Source organism: Paroedura picta, chromosome 5, assembly GCF_049243985.1.
Source record: "Paroedura picta isolate Pp20150507F chromosome 5, Ppicta_v3.0, whole genome shotgun sequence".
Lineage (NCBI taxonomy): Eukaryota > Metazoa > Chordata > Lepidosauria > Squamata > Gekkonidae > Paroedura > Paroedura picta.
This window is the reverse complement of record NC_135373.1, coordinates 20,392,140-20,407,396: the sequence shown is the minus strand read 5'-3', so window position 1 is coordinate 20,407,396 and position 15,257 is coordinate 20,392,140. Positions and strand designations below refer to the sequence as shown.

Here is a 15,257-nt window from a genome sequence, read left to right as displayed (position 1 = left end):
TGCTGTTTCGTCTCCGCCGGCTCAACAACGTCCTTGGAATTAGAGATGGCTGGGCCCCGCTGGGAACATCAGTGAAATGCAGAGGAGGCTAGGAGTCAGGGAAGCATTTACAGCTTTACAAATCTAGTCCAGGAGGACCGCAGGAAACACCAGGGAGGGGGGCGTGAATCGGGGTTCATGACACCCTGTTTCAGATGTCAGGGGTTTTGTTGTGCAAAGACTGTGCAGGCCGCCCTCTGTGTGCACGGCAGTTAGCTTCCTCCTAGACACTTCAGCTTAAATAAACTCAGATCTTGGTGTTCGTTTGTTGATTCATCTATAAATGCCACAAGCAAAATGGATTTGACACTCTTATCCTGGCATTCTGATCTGCCCCAGAGGATCAACACTATCTGGAAAAGCCTCAAACGGCTGGATCGTTCCTGTAAATCCCTTTCATTCCAGAGGGATGGAAAAATGGGAGGGAGTGGAGCTGAAACTCTGAACAGACAGTTTTCCTTTTACTTCTGGTTGACTTGGGCTATTCTTAGAAAAGGCAGCAAAGACCACAGATGCTTTATAAAGGGAGGAAGGAGAGGCCTCCCCCTCCAGAAGCAAGCTTCTGCTCGCACTGGGAGTTTAGAGGCTCTGCAGATTCTTCCACCTCTCCGAGCAAACCTTGATCCGGAACAGTAAGCCAGACTCTCTCTTTGCTATTTGTCAACCTCTCTGCTTCTGTGTTTCAGTGACTGCTGGTTTGTGAACAGGACTGACATTGTTTCAAATACTAAGGTTTATTTCCTTTCAAAAAAAGAAGAGTCATTTTTACACCCCACTTTCCTTTACCAGAAGGAGTCGAAAACAGGCTTGCAATAGCCTTCCCTTCCTTCCCCCACAACAGACACCCTGTGAGGTAGGTGGGACTGAGGAAGCTCTAAGTGAACTGGTCTTTGAGAACAGGTCTAACAGAACTTTGACTTGTTAGACTTTGTCTCTTAGCAAGAGTCAGCCACAGTCTGTCATTTAAAGGGTTAACTATTTGTTTACACTTGTTGCTAGTGGGGACAGAAGAGTGGGTCATGGGGTCTGTTTATAGATATGTAGATTTGTTTAAGGGCCATTGCCTCATGCTTGTTTACCACCTTTCCCCTATCCAGTTACCCTTATCCTGTTAGCTAATAAAATTGTCTTTTAATATGTATAGTATAACTGCCTTGTCTGGTCTCATCATTTATACATTAACTATGCAATTTTTTTTTACAACATAAACTCCCAGATTACACCAACATGACTAACCCAAGGTCACCCAGCTGGCTGCATGTGGAGGAGTGGGGAATCAAACCCGGCTTGACAGATTAGAAGCCACTGCTCTTAAATCTGCAAAGCAGATTTCTTTCTTAAAGAGAAACAAACAAACAAAAAGAAAATGGATGGAACCATCAAGACAGGTTTTTGCCCAGCAAGGCTTTTGATTGGCTATTGGAGGTTTGATTGGCTATGCAGATTTTTTTTTAATTAACATTACTTTGTCAGCCACTCCCACCACAGCTCAAGCACTGGGTGACTGAAGGAAGCTTCGGCAGCATTTTGTGACTCCCCATGTGGCTATTTTATGGCAGCCATTTTGTGACTCCCCATGTGGCTATTTTATGGCAGCCATTTTGTGACTCCCCATGTGGCTATTTTATGGCAGCCATTTTGTGGTTGCACCATCATAATATGTCAGAATTCCGAAGGTTCCCACAGGCTCAGAAGGGTTGGGCACTCCTGATCTGGATACTGGAAATAAAGAAAATCACAAATGGATTATTTGCTTATTATGAGGAGAATACATCTTAGTTTTTACACTTATTCATCACCTCCTGTCTTCTTCTTGTTATTCACCCTAGGTCAACATAGGCCCCATTCCTGCACCATCCCCAAAGCCTTTAAGTATGGAAATATTTGATGGCTGACCCTTGTTGGATTTTATACATCCTTTCATGGAAGCACTTTTTAAGCTGGAGGGGTGCATGATGCATGAATGAATAACTGCTTACAGCCAGTCTTCTCTGTTAATGGAATTTGTCAGTCAGACAATGTGGATACTTCTGCTTAAGTCTGCTTGTATGCCAGAGAAATAGTGAGTGCGTCAATAAGTAACTGTAACCAAAAGGAAGTGTATTATTACCAAATTTACCTCAGTCAGAACCCATAATCATAGATTCATAGAGTTGGAAGGCAGGAAATTTGCAACTACCTGCTCAGCCATAGTGACCCCAATCCCATGCCCATGCTCCCCATCTATGTTTCTTGATACAATTAACCAATTGGAGAAGAAGCCCATCACTGTAAGTAAATGTATTTAATTATTATCCAAAGGAGACAGTGCCATTTTTTTTCCAGGACCTGATCAATGTTGTTTGATGACTCAGTGTATTAGTAGATTTTCAGATTCCATATAATATTCTTATTAGTGTCAGAACTCCAAACTTGAAGACAAGAAAACTTCTATTTGGTAAGTTTCTTTATTCTCAAGCGGAAAGCATCTAACGTACTTGAAGACAGAACTAAATGCATAAGCAGGGGTTCACATATATAAAACGCCCTTTCCCCCCCTGAGGTGATGACTCAGGTTTCAAAACAGAGTCAACATTCTCCTTAATCAAGGTACTTTGCACAGAAGGGCAGTTGAGCTGAAGGGAGTACAGCCTTAGTGTGGGAAGCAACTAGAAATGTGGCCGTGAGGTGTGAAGGGAACCAGCACTGTGATGCATCACATGTCAGGCAAACCATACAGTATCAATCATCATTTACAGAGACCAATTAAAATCACGTGACAGAATGCCCAGGCTTCTGACAATTAGCACCAACCAAAATTAAACTTGCTTTCAAAGTGCATATAATTATTTTGCAAGTTGGTTGTGGGGAAGAATTATAAAGGGAAAATAATGTGTCTCAAAATGTTATGCTAACCCCTTGCATACATCTCCATGCAGCAGCGGAAAATTTTAAAGAATGTGATATAGAGCAAACATTGCCATATTGTCACTGGGTTCTGCTGGACACTAGAACATTGTGCTAGTTCTGCTGGGCTTGCAAAAATACCCGTGCCCCCTTCAGTTTCTAATGAAGAGATCCTTGGGAACTTTGATTCTTTTCTGCTGGACTTCTATTGCCATGGCTTTTGGGAGAGATCGTTTCATCCCCTTCCCTGGAAACAATGGAATGTGGGTACCTTCTTGGGGGAGCAGTAATTGATACCCTGTAAATCCAAAAATGGAGAGCAGGTAGAAGAAAGTCAGCAAGGGGGGGTCTCATATAATGATGGAGGCAGGATTATATCACTTCACAAACCACAGGAACTACACTAGTTTGTTTACACCTTAAATGTTCATGGTTCACGAACTGGGCACATAATGAACTATGAACTGAACTGATGCACTTTCTCCCAGTTTCTCCCAGTATCTGGGTTGCTGTTACCCTTTTCAGTAGTGGAACCATGTCTCTGGTAGTTGATTGCAGGTTGTCTGCAGATTGTCATACACACTAGGAGGAAGGAACTTTCCCCCCTGTATTTGAACCGAGTTTAGTGGAGCTTTTAACTTCTAATTTCATTTTTAACCAGCTACAATTTCTTGTCCTTCCAAAAGGCTGTCTTATAGTAAAATTGTCTCCTGGTAAGCTGCTTTGGATATTTATTTATTTTTCACATTTATATACAGTCCTCCCCGAGGGCTCGGGGCGGTTTACATAAAACTGAGAACTATACAAGAAACCATATAAATAACTATAACATTATTATGCAACTTTAACAGCAGGGTAACATTATAACATTAAACAATAATAATACAAACAGGTCCAGGAATCTTGATGGACTTCTGGGGGGAGGGGGAGGGGGTAGGGGCCCTGCTGATGTTGTTGATCGATTGTGCCTGGCCTCAGCCAAAGGCCTGGCAGAAGAGCTCCCTTTTGCGGGCCCTGCGGAACTGCTTTAGTTCCGTCAGGACCCTGATCTCCTCTGGGAGCTCATTCCACCAGGTGGGGGCCAGGACAGAGAAGGCTCTGGCCCCTGTTGAAGCCAGGTGGACATCTTTAGGGCCAGGGACCACTAACCTGTCATCTGCATATTGATGACAACCCAGCCCAAACTTCCATAACAGTTCTGCAAGAGGGCGCATGAAAATGTTGAATAGATCAGAGGAGAGAGCCAGGGGGAGGGACTTTGCAGAAACCGCAACAATGGTAACGCACAGAACTGTCCCGCTAGTGTTGCAGATTGGTTGCAAGAGTGTAGAGCTTTCCGGAGGGTGAATCCACTTTTTGGGATTTCTCTGAAAGCGCTACAATGAAGCGCTTTTTGCGGATCGGTTTCAGGAGTGTGGCAGATTGTCAACGACGTTGTGCATAACAGCAAATCAGTAGCGATTTCAATTTGCAACCATTGTGCAATTTTGAACGAGTGCGGAATGGCCCTCACTTTTGGACCTGCAGCATGAAGTTGCAAGTCACAGAATTTGCTCGAGGCATTTGTAGGGCCATCTCTGGACCTTGCCTCTGCAGGAAAGCTTCCGGATTACATCAGTAATTACAAGTGCTTCTATCATAGCAAAGGTCATTTGAATGCAATTTGGGAAACTGCGGTTGCCTTTTCGCAGCTACAACCATCAATTCACAGAAGCTGTATGAACAGCCCCAGTTCTAACAAACTGTCTTCAGTCAATGCTGCTGGACAACAAGCCAATCAGCAGCCACCAATCAGTTCCTGAATGCATAGGTGGGGGGCTGTTGTTAGTGGAAAATACTCTAGGAAGGAATAACTTAGTTAAGGGCCTCTGGTTGAGATAAATATTTTTATAAATAAATATTGTAAAGATCTGCATCTAATGAGCGGTTTTCTACCTTGGGAGCCTAAAATAAATCCCCCCCTCCAAGTTGAATCCAGATAGTGAGAGTAAAATGTGATGGAGCAATATATAGAGGAGTTAAGGATCAAAATATTTATATTTATTTTTCAGGTGAACCGAATCTCCTAGAAGCACCATGGGTGGGCAAAGTTCGACACCAGTGGTAAGGAGTGAACCTGAAAAGAAGCCAGGAAAAGCCACTCTTGAGATTGCCATCACAGGGGTATCAGGTGCTGGCAAATCATCCCTTGTCAACGCCCTGCAGGGTCTATCCGATTTTGATGAGGCAGCAGCCTTAACTGATGTGATAGAAGGAACAACAGAGCCTGTGGGTTATCCCCACCCCACCATTCCAGATGTAATAATATGGGACCTCCCAGGAATTGGGACCCCTAATTTTAAAGCCGAGCAGTATCTTGAAAGGGTAAATTACAGCCAATATGATTTCTTCATAATCGTCGCTTCGAATCGCTTCACTGTCTATGACATCCAGCTGTCCCATGCAATTAAGAGACTGAAGAAGCAGTTCTACTTTGTGTGGTCTAAAATGGACGTCAGCATTAGCAATGAAAAACTGAATCCAGCTTTCAATGAGGAAGCAACCCTTCAACAGGTCAGGAAATACTGTGTTGATAACTTGGTGGAGGCTGGCATTTCTTCTCCAAAGATTTTCCTCACCTCCAGTTGGTTTCCGGAAAAGTACGATTTCCCCCTCCTGCAAAGAACCTTAGAGAATGAAACGGAAGCTTTAAGGAAACATATGTTAAGACTGGCTGAAAAGTACGTTGTTTCATGAATCTTTTATTTGATTTTCTTTGCGTATGAACAAAAAGTGTGTTTAAAAATGCATACCTCCCCATATCTCCCCCAAAGAGCACTAAGATCAAGTAATCAGAACCTACTCAGGGACCCCGGCCCCAAAGAAATAAAATTGGGCAGGTTATGCGCTCACAGTTTTTAATCATCATCAGATTACTGACGCTTTTAAATGCCCCCTTTTACAACACAGTTTTTAATGTAATTTTGCTTACCATAGTAGATCGAAGTCATGGATTCTGCACTTGAGGAAGCTTTTGTCTAAATAAATAAATAAAACAAATTGTTCTGAAAATTCAATGGTAGGCGGGGGTCAGCAGCAAAATCAACTGACTGACACACGCTCCTGGCAGAGCCTCATGGGAATCGTAGTTCATGGGCTTTCCATCCAGGCATTGATGTAAGACAGCTCAAGGGAAGAGACAGAAAAGACAGTATGTTTATGCATGCCAGAAACAGCATCCCTGGGAGCAGCTTACAGGGATGAATCTGGCATAGCAAGTTTATAATGCTGCAAGGAAATGATTCAGAAAATGCCATGAAGGGTGAGTGCCATGCATATTCAAAAATACTCTGATGGCTTTTCCATGGCAAAACCACCATGATTAAACATTTGAAACATCTTTTTTTGCAGACTTTTAGTGAGTTTTCCTGTTGTGCATAACTGACCCTGGTCTCAACAAGGGCCAGGGCTTTTTCAGCTCTGTCCCTGGCCAGGTGGAACAATTTGCTTGATGAGATCAGGCCCTCTGAGACCTTCAACAGAGGTGAGGGCAGGATTTTCCTAAGACTCCCTAAATAAATTACCTATTTGTTTCTGTTTCCTAGATCAACCAGCATATCCAACAGAAGTAGAATACTTGGCTTCTTTCTTAATAAAGCTTTAAACATTAACATTGTCAAGATGAAGGATGTTCTGAGGAATAGAAATCCTGAAGTGGTGGCTAAGGAAATTCATCAAGAATTGAATGAATTACAAAACGTCAGGCTTGACATAGCTGTCACAGGGGTCTCAGGGGCTGGCAAATCATCCCTTGTCAATGCCCTGAGGGGCATGACCGATTATGAAGAAGGTGCAGCAGAGGTTGGAATAACGCAAACAACTATGGAGTGTTGTGCCTACCCACATCCCTTATTTCCGAATGTAACTATTTGGGATCTGCCAGGAATTGGGACACCTGAATTTAGACCAGAGGATTACCTAAAGAAGGTCAGTTTTAACCAGTATGATTTCTTTATGATTGTGGGTTCAGAACGTTTCACTGAGAATGACGTCCTCCTGGCCCATGAAATTCAGAAAATGAAGAAGAAATTCTACTTTGTGCGCTCCAAAATGGATGACAGTATAGCTGCTGAAAGCAGGGACCCAAACTTTAATCTGGACAAATCCATTCAGAAGATACATAAAGCTTGTTGTCATGAACTGACAGAGGCAGGAGAATCTGATCCAAGAGTTTTCCTAATCTCCAGCCGATATTTGAGTAAATTTGATTTCTCAGATCTGCAAGAAACCTTAGAAAACGACCTGGATGACCTCAAGAGACATGCCTTAATTCTGTCTATGCCACTTTTCTCAAGAAAAACCCTCCAAAAGAAAATGGATGCTATGGAATCCCTTATATGGAAACTCGCTTTTTTATCCTGTGCTATTGGAGTGGTTCCTGTTCCAGGACTTTCTTTGGCTTGTGATCTTAAAATCTTGGTAAATGCATTGCTTCATTTCAACAAAGTCTTTGGCTTGGATGAAGAGTCCCTGCACAGAGTTGCCAAAATGTTTGGCAAAGATTATGGCGTGCTGAAATCTGTTATCAAAAAATCCCCAATGTCCAGTGAGATTACAATCCAATTGGTAATTGACCTCCTGACCCGGTCCTTTGTTTGGGCGACCTTGACGACAGTAGAACTTGTCTTGGATTTTATACCAGTGTTGGGCTCTCTGTATGGAGGAGTTAGTTCCTTCGTCACCACATTCTTCCTGCTGAGGAGCTGCCTGAAGAACATTGTGGAAGATGCAGAGAATGTTCGGAGAAAAGCTACTGAGCCTTGACAGTCATGATGCCCTGCCCCAAAGACCCAAGATGCCAACTGGTAAAGAGTCCCAGGTGCAAAATGCATGGAATTGTTCATGGGACTAGAAATAAAAATGAGTAAACAAGGAAACTGGATTTGAATTTTAGATTTGAAGCTTATTTTTTTCAATGGAGTCCCAAGCTAATTCCAGCATGAAAAAACAAAAGAATTCTGCCTAGATAGTTCCGGATTTGAAGCCATCTTTCTCCCTCCCTGCTGGTCCAAAGACTACTGAAGAATCACAGAACTCAAATCAGAATTTTCGTTTAAAAAGCTAATTCCAGCATGAAAAAACAAAAAGAATTCTGCCTAGATAGTTCCGGATTTGAAGCCATCTTTCTCCCTCCCTGCTGGTCCAAAGACTACTGAAGAATCACAGAACTCAAATCAGAATTTTCATTTAAAAATGCATACCAATCTGTTCTTGTGATCTTACCTTGTTTATTGTGCATAGCATCTCTTATACTGTGACAAGCCTTTTACCTTATATTATTGGTACCTAATTTGGTAAGAAATATAACAAATTCTTTGATTTCTGTACCAGCATTTGCATTTCATGAATAAACCTGATACAAGTAAAATGTGTGTTCTTCTGAGGAGGTTTGATTTGAAACCCTCTCCTGCCCCCACGTTAACACCTGAGTTCCCCCAGCCAAGATACGCTTTCAGGGCCCTTAGGGAAGGAGATGGTTGAAGACTCATATCTCATAGAGTGGCTTCTCACTTGGATCTCTCCCCAGTAATCGATGCCAGTCTCACTGTTCTGTAGCTCCCATCTCACCAATCAATCCATGACATGCTGGGGAAAGGAGAGGGGTAAAGATTGTTTGGATAACCCCAAGGACATGACAAATGTTCCACTAATTTACCAGAGATTTCTGCGACGCTCTGTGTTCACTCTTTGGGAACAACTATTATTGTAATTAGTATTTGTAGTATCACTCATGAGAAAGGCGGGGTTAGATGAGTCACAAATTGGGATCAAGATTGCATGGAGAAATATCAACAACCTCAGATATGCAGATGATACCACTCTAATGGCAGTAAGTGAAGAGGAACTAAAGAGCCTGTGCAAAAGTTGGCTTGAAAGTCAACATCAAGAAAACAAAGATCATGGCATCCGGCCCTCTCAATTCCTGGCAAACAGATGGGGAAGAAATGGAGGTAGTGACAGATTTTATTTTCCTGGGCTCCAAGATGACTGCAGATGGGAACTGCAGCAAAGAAATTAAAAGATGTTTGCTCCTGGGGAGGAAAGCTATGGCAAATCTAGACAGCATCCTAAGAAGCAGAGACATGACCCTGCCAAAAACAGCACATCTAGTCAAGGCTATGGTCTTCCCGGTTGCAATGTATGGCTGTGAAAGTTGGACCATAAGGAAGGCCGAGCGTCAAAGAACTGAGGCTTTTGAACTCTGGTGCTGGAGAAGACTCTTGCGAGTCCCTTGGACTGCAAGGCGAACAAACCGGTCAGTCCTAGAGGAGATCAGCCCTGGCTGCTCCTTTGAAGGCCAGATCCTGAAGATAACACTCAAATACTTTGGCCACCTCATGAGAAGGAAGGACTCCCTGGAGAAGAGCCTAATGCTGGGAGCGATCGAGGGCAGAAGAAGAAGGGGGCGACAGAGAATGAGGTGGCTGGATCGAGTCACTGAAGCAGTAGGTGCAAACTTAAATGGACTCCGGGGAATGGTAGAGGACAGGAAGGCCTGGAGGATCATTGTCCATGGGGTCGCGATGGGTCGGACACAACTTTGCACCTAACAGCAACAACAACAAAGTATCACTACTACCACCACCATCGTTGTCTATAGCCACTCTCTGACTGAGATTCAAGGCAGATTACAAAATATTACAGATTCAATGAAATGGCACAATGTTGAATTTAAAAAAATGCAGGTGCAGCGGAGAAAAATTGAAAAGCTGGGAAAAAATACAAACCCATCTAATGTAAAAACAAAAAACAAACAAAAGAACACAGTAGATTTAAGCAAAGGTCTACCTAGAGCCTCTTGTGGCGCAGAGTGGTAAGGCAGCAGACATGCTGTCTGAAAGCTCTGCCCAAGAGGCTGGGCGTTCAATCCCAGCAGTCGGTTCAAGGTTGACTCAGCCTTCCATCCTTCCGAGGTCAGTAAAATGAGTACCCAGCTTGCTGGGGGGGAAACGGTAATGACTGTGGAAGGCACTGGCAAACCACCCTGTATTGAGTCTGCCATGAAAACGCTAGAGGACGTCACCCCAAGGGTCAGACATGACCCGGTGCTTGCACAGGGGATACCTTTACGTTTACCTTAGGCAAGCTTTGTCCACTAGGGTTTCCAGAAGCCCTGGGGTTTCCTGATGGCCCTGGAAGGGATTGCTGAATCATTGGGAGTTAATTGATTTTTATGTATTTTTAACATTTGTAAAGCATTTATGTGATGTGATGATCATATATGGTCATGTTGACCTTCCCCTGCCAATGGCCGATGATGGGCTTGAAGGGGATTGGAAGGAGAGGGGCCCGGGGTGTGTGTGGGGGGGAATGTGTCCACAGCCATGCTTCTTAGTCATATTCAGCATGATTGTACCACTTTTGGGGTTTCTTGATGCTTGAAGAATGTTTCAGGGGCTTCTCAACAGTAAAAAAGTTGAGAAAGTCTGACCTAAGGCAAATCATCTGTCTCAGGGGGCATCAGGATGATACATGGACATGAAAGAGTTTGTGGCTGCTATTCACTATTTGGGGGTGGAGTCAGGGGAGGACAGGGAACTCAATAGGGTATAATCTCTTTTGTCTTGTAATTCATAGAATCATAGAGTTGGAAGGGGCCATACTGGTCATCTAGTCCTACCCCCTGCTCAACGCAGGATTAGCCCTAAGCATCCTAAAGCATCCAAGAAAAGTGTGTATCCAGCCTTTGCTTGAAGACTGCCAGTGGATTCCAGGGGATTGCCAACTGGAAACTGACATTGTTGGGGTGAGGATCTTCAGTTACCCAGAAAAGCAAAAAATTTCATTTTTAGGAAGGAGCCTAAGGAAGCCCAGTGGGCTCCATAAGCAGTTGTGAAAAGATTTGAGGAATAAAAAAGAGTTGTTTAGGAAATGGAAGGAAGGCCTTATTACCAAGGATGAGTATAAACAAATAACCAATAATTGCAGGGGGGGGGGGTGTTAGAAAAGCTAAAGCTCAATATGAGCTCAGGCTAGCAAGAATTGCTAAACATAACAAGAAGGAGAAGAAGAAGAGTTGGTTCTTATATGCCGCTTTTCCCTACCGAAAGGAGGCTCAAAGCGGCTTACAGTCGCCTTCCCATTCCTCTCCCCACAACAGACACCCTGTGGGGTGGGTGAGGCTGAGAGAGCCCTGATATCACTGCTCGGTCAGAACAGTTTTATCAGTGCCGTGGCGAGCCCAAGGTCACCCAGCTGGCTGCATGTGGGGGAGCGCAGAATCGAACCCGGCATGCCAGATTAGAAGTCCGCACTCCTAACCATTTCACCATACTGGCTTCTTTAATTATATTTCAAGCAAGAAAAAGAATAGGAACACCATAGGACCACTGCGAGGACAAGAAAGTGAAATGATAACAGATGATGAAGAGAGGGCTGAACTGCTTAACTCCTATTTCTCCTCAGCCTTCTCTTGTGAGGGAAATAGTGATCAATGTGGCAAAAATGTAACACAGCATGGGGGACGGGATTGGTGGCCTAGGTCACTGTTGGAACAGTCCACAAACACCTAGTTTCTTTAAATGAAACAAAGTCTTCTTGGCCAGATGAACTACATCCAAGAACATACAGATGTCATCTCTGTCCATTATTTTTGACACTTCTTGGAGAACAGGTGAGGTACCAGACGATTGGAGGCGGGCAAATGTTGTCCAAATCTTCAAGAAAGAGAAAAAGGGGGATCCAGGTAATTATCGACCCATCAGCTTGATATCTGTAGCTCGCAAAATTTTGGAACAAATAATCAAACATTCAGTCCTTGAGCAGCTGGAACTGAGAGCTGTGATTTCTAAGACTCAGCACAGGTTTCGCAAGAACAAGTCATGACAGACCAACCTTATCACTTTTTTCGAGAAAGTGAATAACTTGCTGGATCAGGGGAATGTTGTAGACATAGTTTATCTGGATTTCAGTAAAGCTTTTGATAAGGTTCCACATGATATTCTTGTTGACAAGTTGGTATAATGTGGTATGGATCCTAATTCTGTCAGGTGTTTCCCGGCCATGAAGGCTATGTCCCGGGGCCGAAGTGTCTCTGCTGGGCTCTCCCATCAGCGGAGGCGACTTCGGGGCCGGGACAGAGTCAGGGTCAGCGCTGCCCCCCTGCCACCGCCTCCCCTTCCCTCCCCACCCCGGTGCCTACCTATCTTCTTGGCGGGGAGGCAGCAAATGGCGGCGGTTGGCTGAATTCAGCCGATGTTTGAGGGGGGCGGATCAGGAGTTGTGAAGCGCCTCCCAATTCATCAGTCAGGCGCCAAGGGACAAATCATGAGCCGCGCTCTGCATAGCTCGCAATCGGTCCCTTGGTGCCGGACTGACAATTGGGGGGCCACGGATTGTCAGTCCAGGAGAAGGGGCCAATCAGCACCCTTCTTCATCCCGGACAGGGCCCGCCCTCGGGGCCTTTACTGTTTTATTTTATCCGCTCTGCAGGAGTGGTTAAAGATTATTTGGATGAGGGATTAGAGGGGATATTTATTAAATTTGCAGACGATACTAAACTGGGAGGAGTAGCAAACACAACTGAAGGCAGTAACAGAATACAGGATGATCTTGATAGGCTTGAGAAGTGGGCTAAACTGAATAAAATGAAGTTCAATAGGGACAAATATAAAGTTCTGCATTTAGGTAGGAAAAACCAAATACACCAATATAAGATGGGGGAGACTTGTCTTGGCAGTAGTATGTGCGAATCTAGGAGTCTTAGTAGACCATACATTGAATATGAGTCAGCAGTGTGACTCAGTGGCTAAAAAGGCAAATGTGATTTTGGGAGTATCGGCCCTCAGACCTCCGAGGCCCTCACGGAAGTGCCAGGCAGCCGCCCAGCCGTGGCATCCTTCCCGTGGCCCTGGCAGCATGCTCACTCGCCCACCCTCCTCCTATGCCCATCCCCCTCCACGCAGCTCCCCTGCCCTCCCGCAGCCCGGGGAACATGCCGCTCGCCCGCCCTCCTCCCAAAAGGGAATGCCACCCTCAGGGCCGCTACAGGCTGTATTCTCTCCCAGTGATCCTCAGTATCTAAATGGAGGGGAGCTGTCTGATGTGTAGCTGCTCCCGGTTTGAGAAATGCCTGTTCTTTTCACTTTCTCCGTGCCCACTCCTATTGCCCGGACCATCTCAGGATTAATTAAAGTCCAGGTGCACCCTCAGTCCAGCACCCCTTGAACTCAGATCCTTACTGCTATCTCCAGGTCAGAAAGAGTCAGGTGAGTTAGCAGGAGAGGGATGGGACTCACTGATCTCACGCACCTGGCCGAGACCTGCTGGTGGGACTGTCTCACAGCAAGTTGGCCTTGTATACCACTAACATGCTGCTCTCAGCTGCTTCCTCCTCGGACGATGGCGATGCCAGGTGTTCAACCAGTGGAGTCCGGAGCACACAAGCTGCTTAAAGAGGCATCTTTTAGCCCCCAAATGGGTGGATGGCTTCTTTGAGGCTGGCGAAGAGCCTGGCACAGCACCTCCCACAGGCAGCTTCCCACCTTTCTTTGATGGGCAGTCAGTGAGGAAGTGGCCGGTTCCCTTGCATCCCAAACACAAGCCTTTCTCTTTGCATCAGTTGTACTCTGATGCATCCGAGAGGGGCATGCACCGGGGTTTGGTTTTCCAACCCACATCAGGTTGCTTCCTTGCAGCTTCCCCAGCATTCCAAGCATCACCATTTCCACAATCCAGAACCAAGCCTCTCCTGCGAGACGCACCCATCCCAGCAGGGGGGTGGGGTTTGTCTTCCCCATGCATTGCCGCAGTCCCTCACAGAAAAATGGGACCTTGGTGGCCTCATTCCAATCATAGACTTTGGTGGCCAAGCAGAGGAACTCAGTATACTGGGAGACTGTCTTGGTCCCCTGATGCAGGCTATGCAGCTGCGCTTGCATGGCATCCACTTGCAAAGGATCTTTGAAATGCAGCTATAAGGCTTGCATGTGCTGATCAGAGTTCAGCAGCTCTGGGGCACCCAGTTCGCTGCCTCTTTCTCCAGATAGGAACCCACATAGCACACTCGAGATACTCTGTCAGGGGAAAGGTGGCCACACTCACTCATGTAGGCTTGCACCTGAACCATGTTCATCTTCTCCACCAACCCATCTAAGTAGATGTGGAGCTTCCACAGCTCAGGGAACCTCTTGGGCCAGGGGCTCAGAGTGCAGATTACTCCTCTGAATAAAGTGGCATTGAGCTCTTTGAGGTGCTTACTGGCTATATATCAGCCATTTGGGCTATTTTATTTATTTATAATTTAGTTATAATTCTAATTATGTACTGCCGCACATGGGTGTCTCGCAGGAATGGTGTCTTTACAAGAATCGATAAAACACAAAAAAATCCCCAACAATACCCTTAAAATGTAACAATATAAGATCACACTAAACAAGATGGCAAACCATCAAACATCAGCCTTCCCCCCACCGTTCAGCATGTAGATCGGGAAACTGAGAGCAAGGATCCGAGCTGATCTTCGTTGGTATCACATGAAGATCTCAGATGATATCACCAGGGACGCCATCCTGGCCTCAACCATATGCTTTGCAGAAGAGCTCCGTTTTGCAGATTCCTACTCACAGAGTATAATGCTCTGCAGGGGGCATAAGCTGATAATTTCCAGATCAAAGCCCAGGGTAGGCCTGCATAGGGCGAGTTACAATAGTCTAGTCTGGAAGAGACCGTTGCATAGGTCACTGTGGCCAAGTGTTCTGGAGGCAGGTAGGGCGCTAGTAGCCTAGCTTGGCACAGGTGAAAAAACGCGATTCGGACTACTTTTGTGATCTGAGCCTCTGTGGCTATGAAGGTTAAACCCAAATTCCTGGCAGTTGGGGCCGGTGTTAATTTCACCCCATCTGGGTATGCATTTATGCAATTATCTCTCATAATGCGTTTGAGGCACAAGGCCATTTCTCTGAGGCCCATTCCGCACAGATTCATTGTAGCAGGAGTGTGGCAAATTGTAATCGCTACTAAAATGCAGTTATGCACAACGTCGTACACAATCTGCCACACTCCTGAAACCGATCAGCAAAACGCACTTTGTTGTAGCGCTTCCAGGGAAATCCCAAAAAGTGGATTCACCCTCTGGAAAGCGCTACACTCTTGCAACCAATCTACAACAATAGCAAAAAAATTCTGTACGTTACCATTGTTGCGGTTTCAGCAAAGTCCCTCCCCCTGGCTCTCTCTTCTGATCTTCCGGCAAAGCGATCGCCATTTTTTTTTCTCGGAGTGACCTTGGCCAAGGAGCATGCAGCAGTTGGGCCCAGCATGCACTGAATCTCCCCATGCTGAGACAACACCCC

General features: G+C 45.2%; 1 protein-coding gene across 1 annotated transcript; it reads left to right on the top strand.

The window, feature by feature from the left end:
* Nucleotides 1-539: 539 nt before the first annotated feature.
* Nucleotides 540-8,321, top strand: LOC143837250 (interferon-inducible GTPase 5-like). Its single transcript, XM_077336860.1, has 3 exons — nucleotides 540-671; nucleotides 4,977-5,645; nucleotides 6,510-8,321. The coding sequence occupies exons 2-3, from the start codon at nucleotides 5,002-5,004 to the stop codon at nucleotides 7,726-7,728; spliced, it is 1,863 nt and encodes a 620-aa protein (XP_077192975.1). The 5' UTR covers nucleotides 540-671; nucleotides 4,977-5,001; the 3' UTR covers nucleotides 7,729-8,321.
* Nucleotides 8,322-15,257: the final 6,936 nt, after the last annotated feature.

Bases quoted from the DNA above. Each gene is read 5' to 3' on its own strand.
- LOC143837250 (XM_077336860.1), top strand. From the start codon at position 5,002: ATGGGTGGGCAAAGTTCGACACCAGTGGTAAGGAGTGAACCTGAAAAG. The intron at 5,646-6,509 runs GTACGTTGTTTC...TCTGTTTCCTAG, and splicing joins ATGTTAAGACTGGCTGAAAA to ATCAACCAGCATATCCAACA.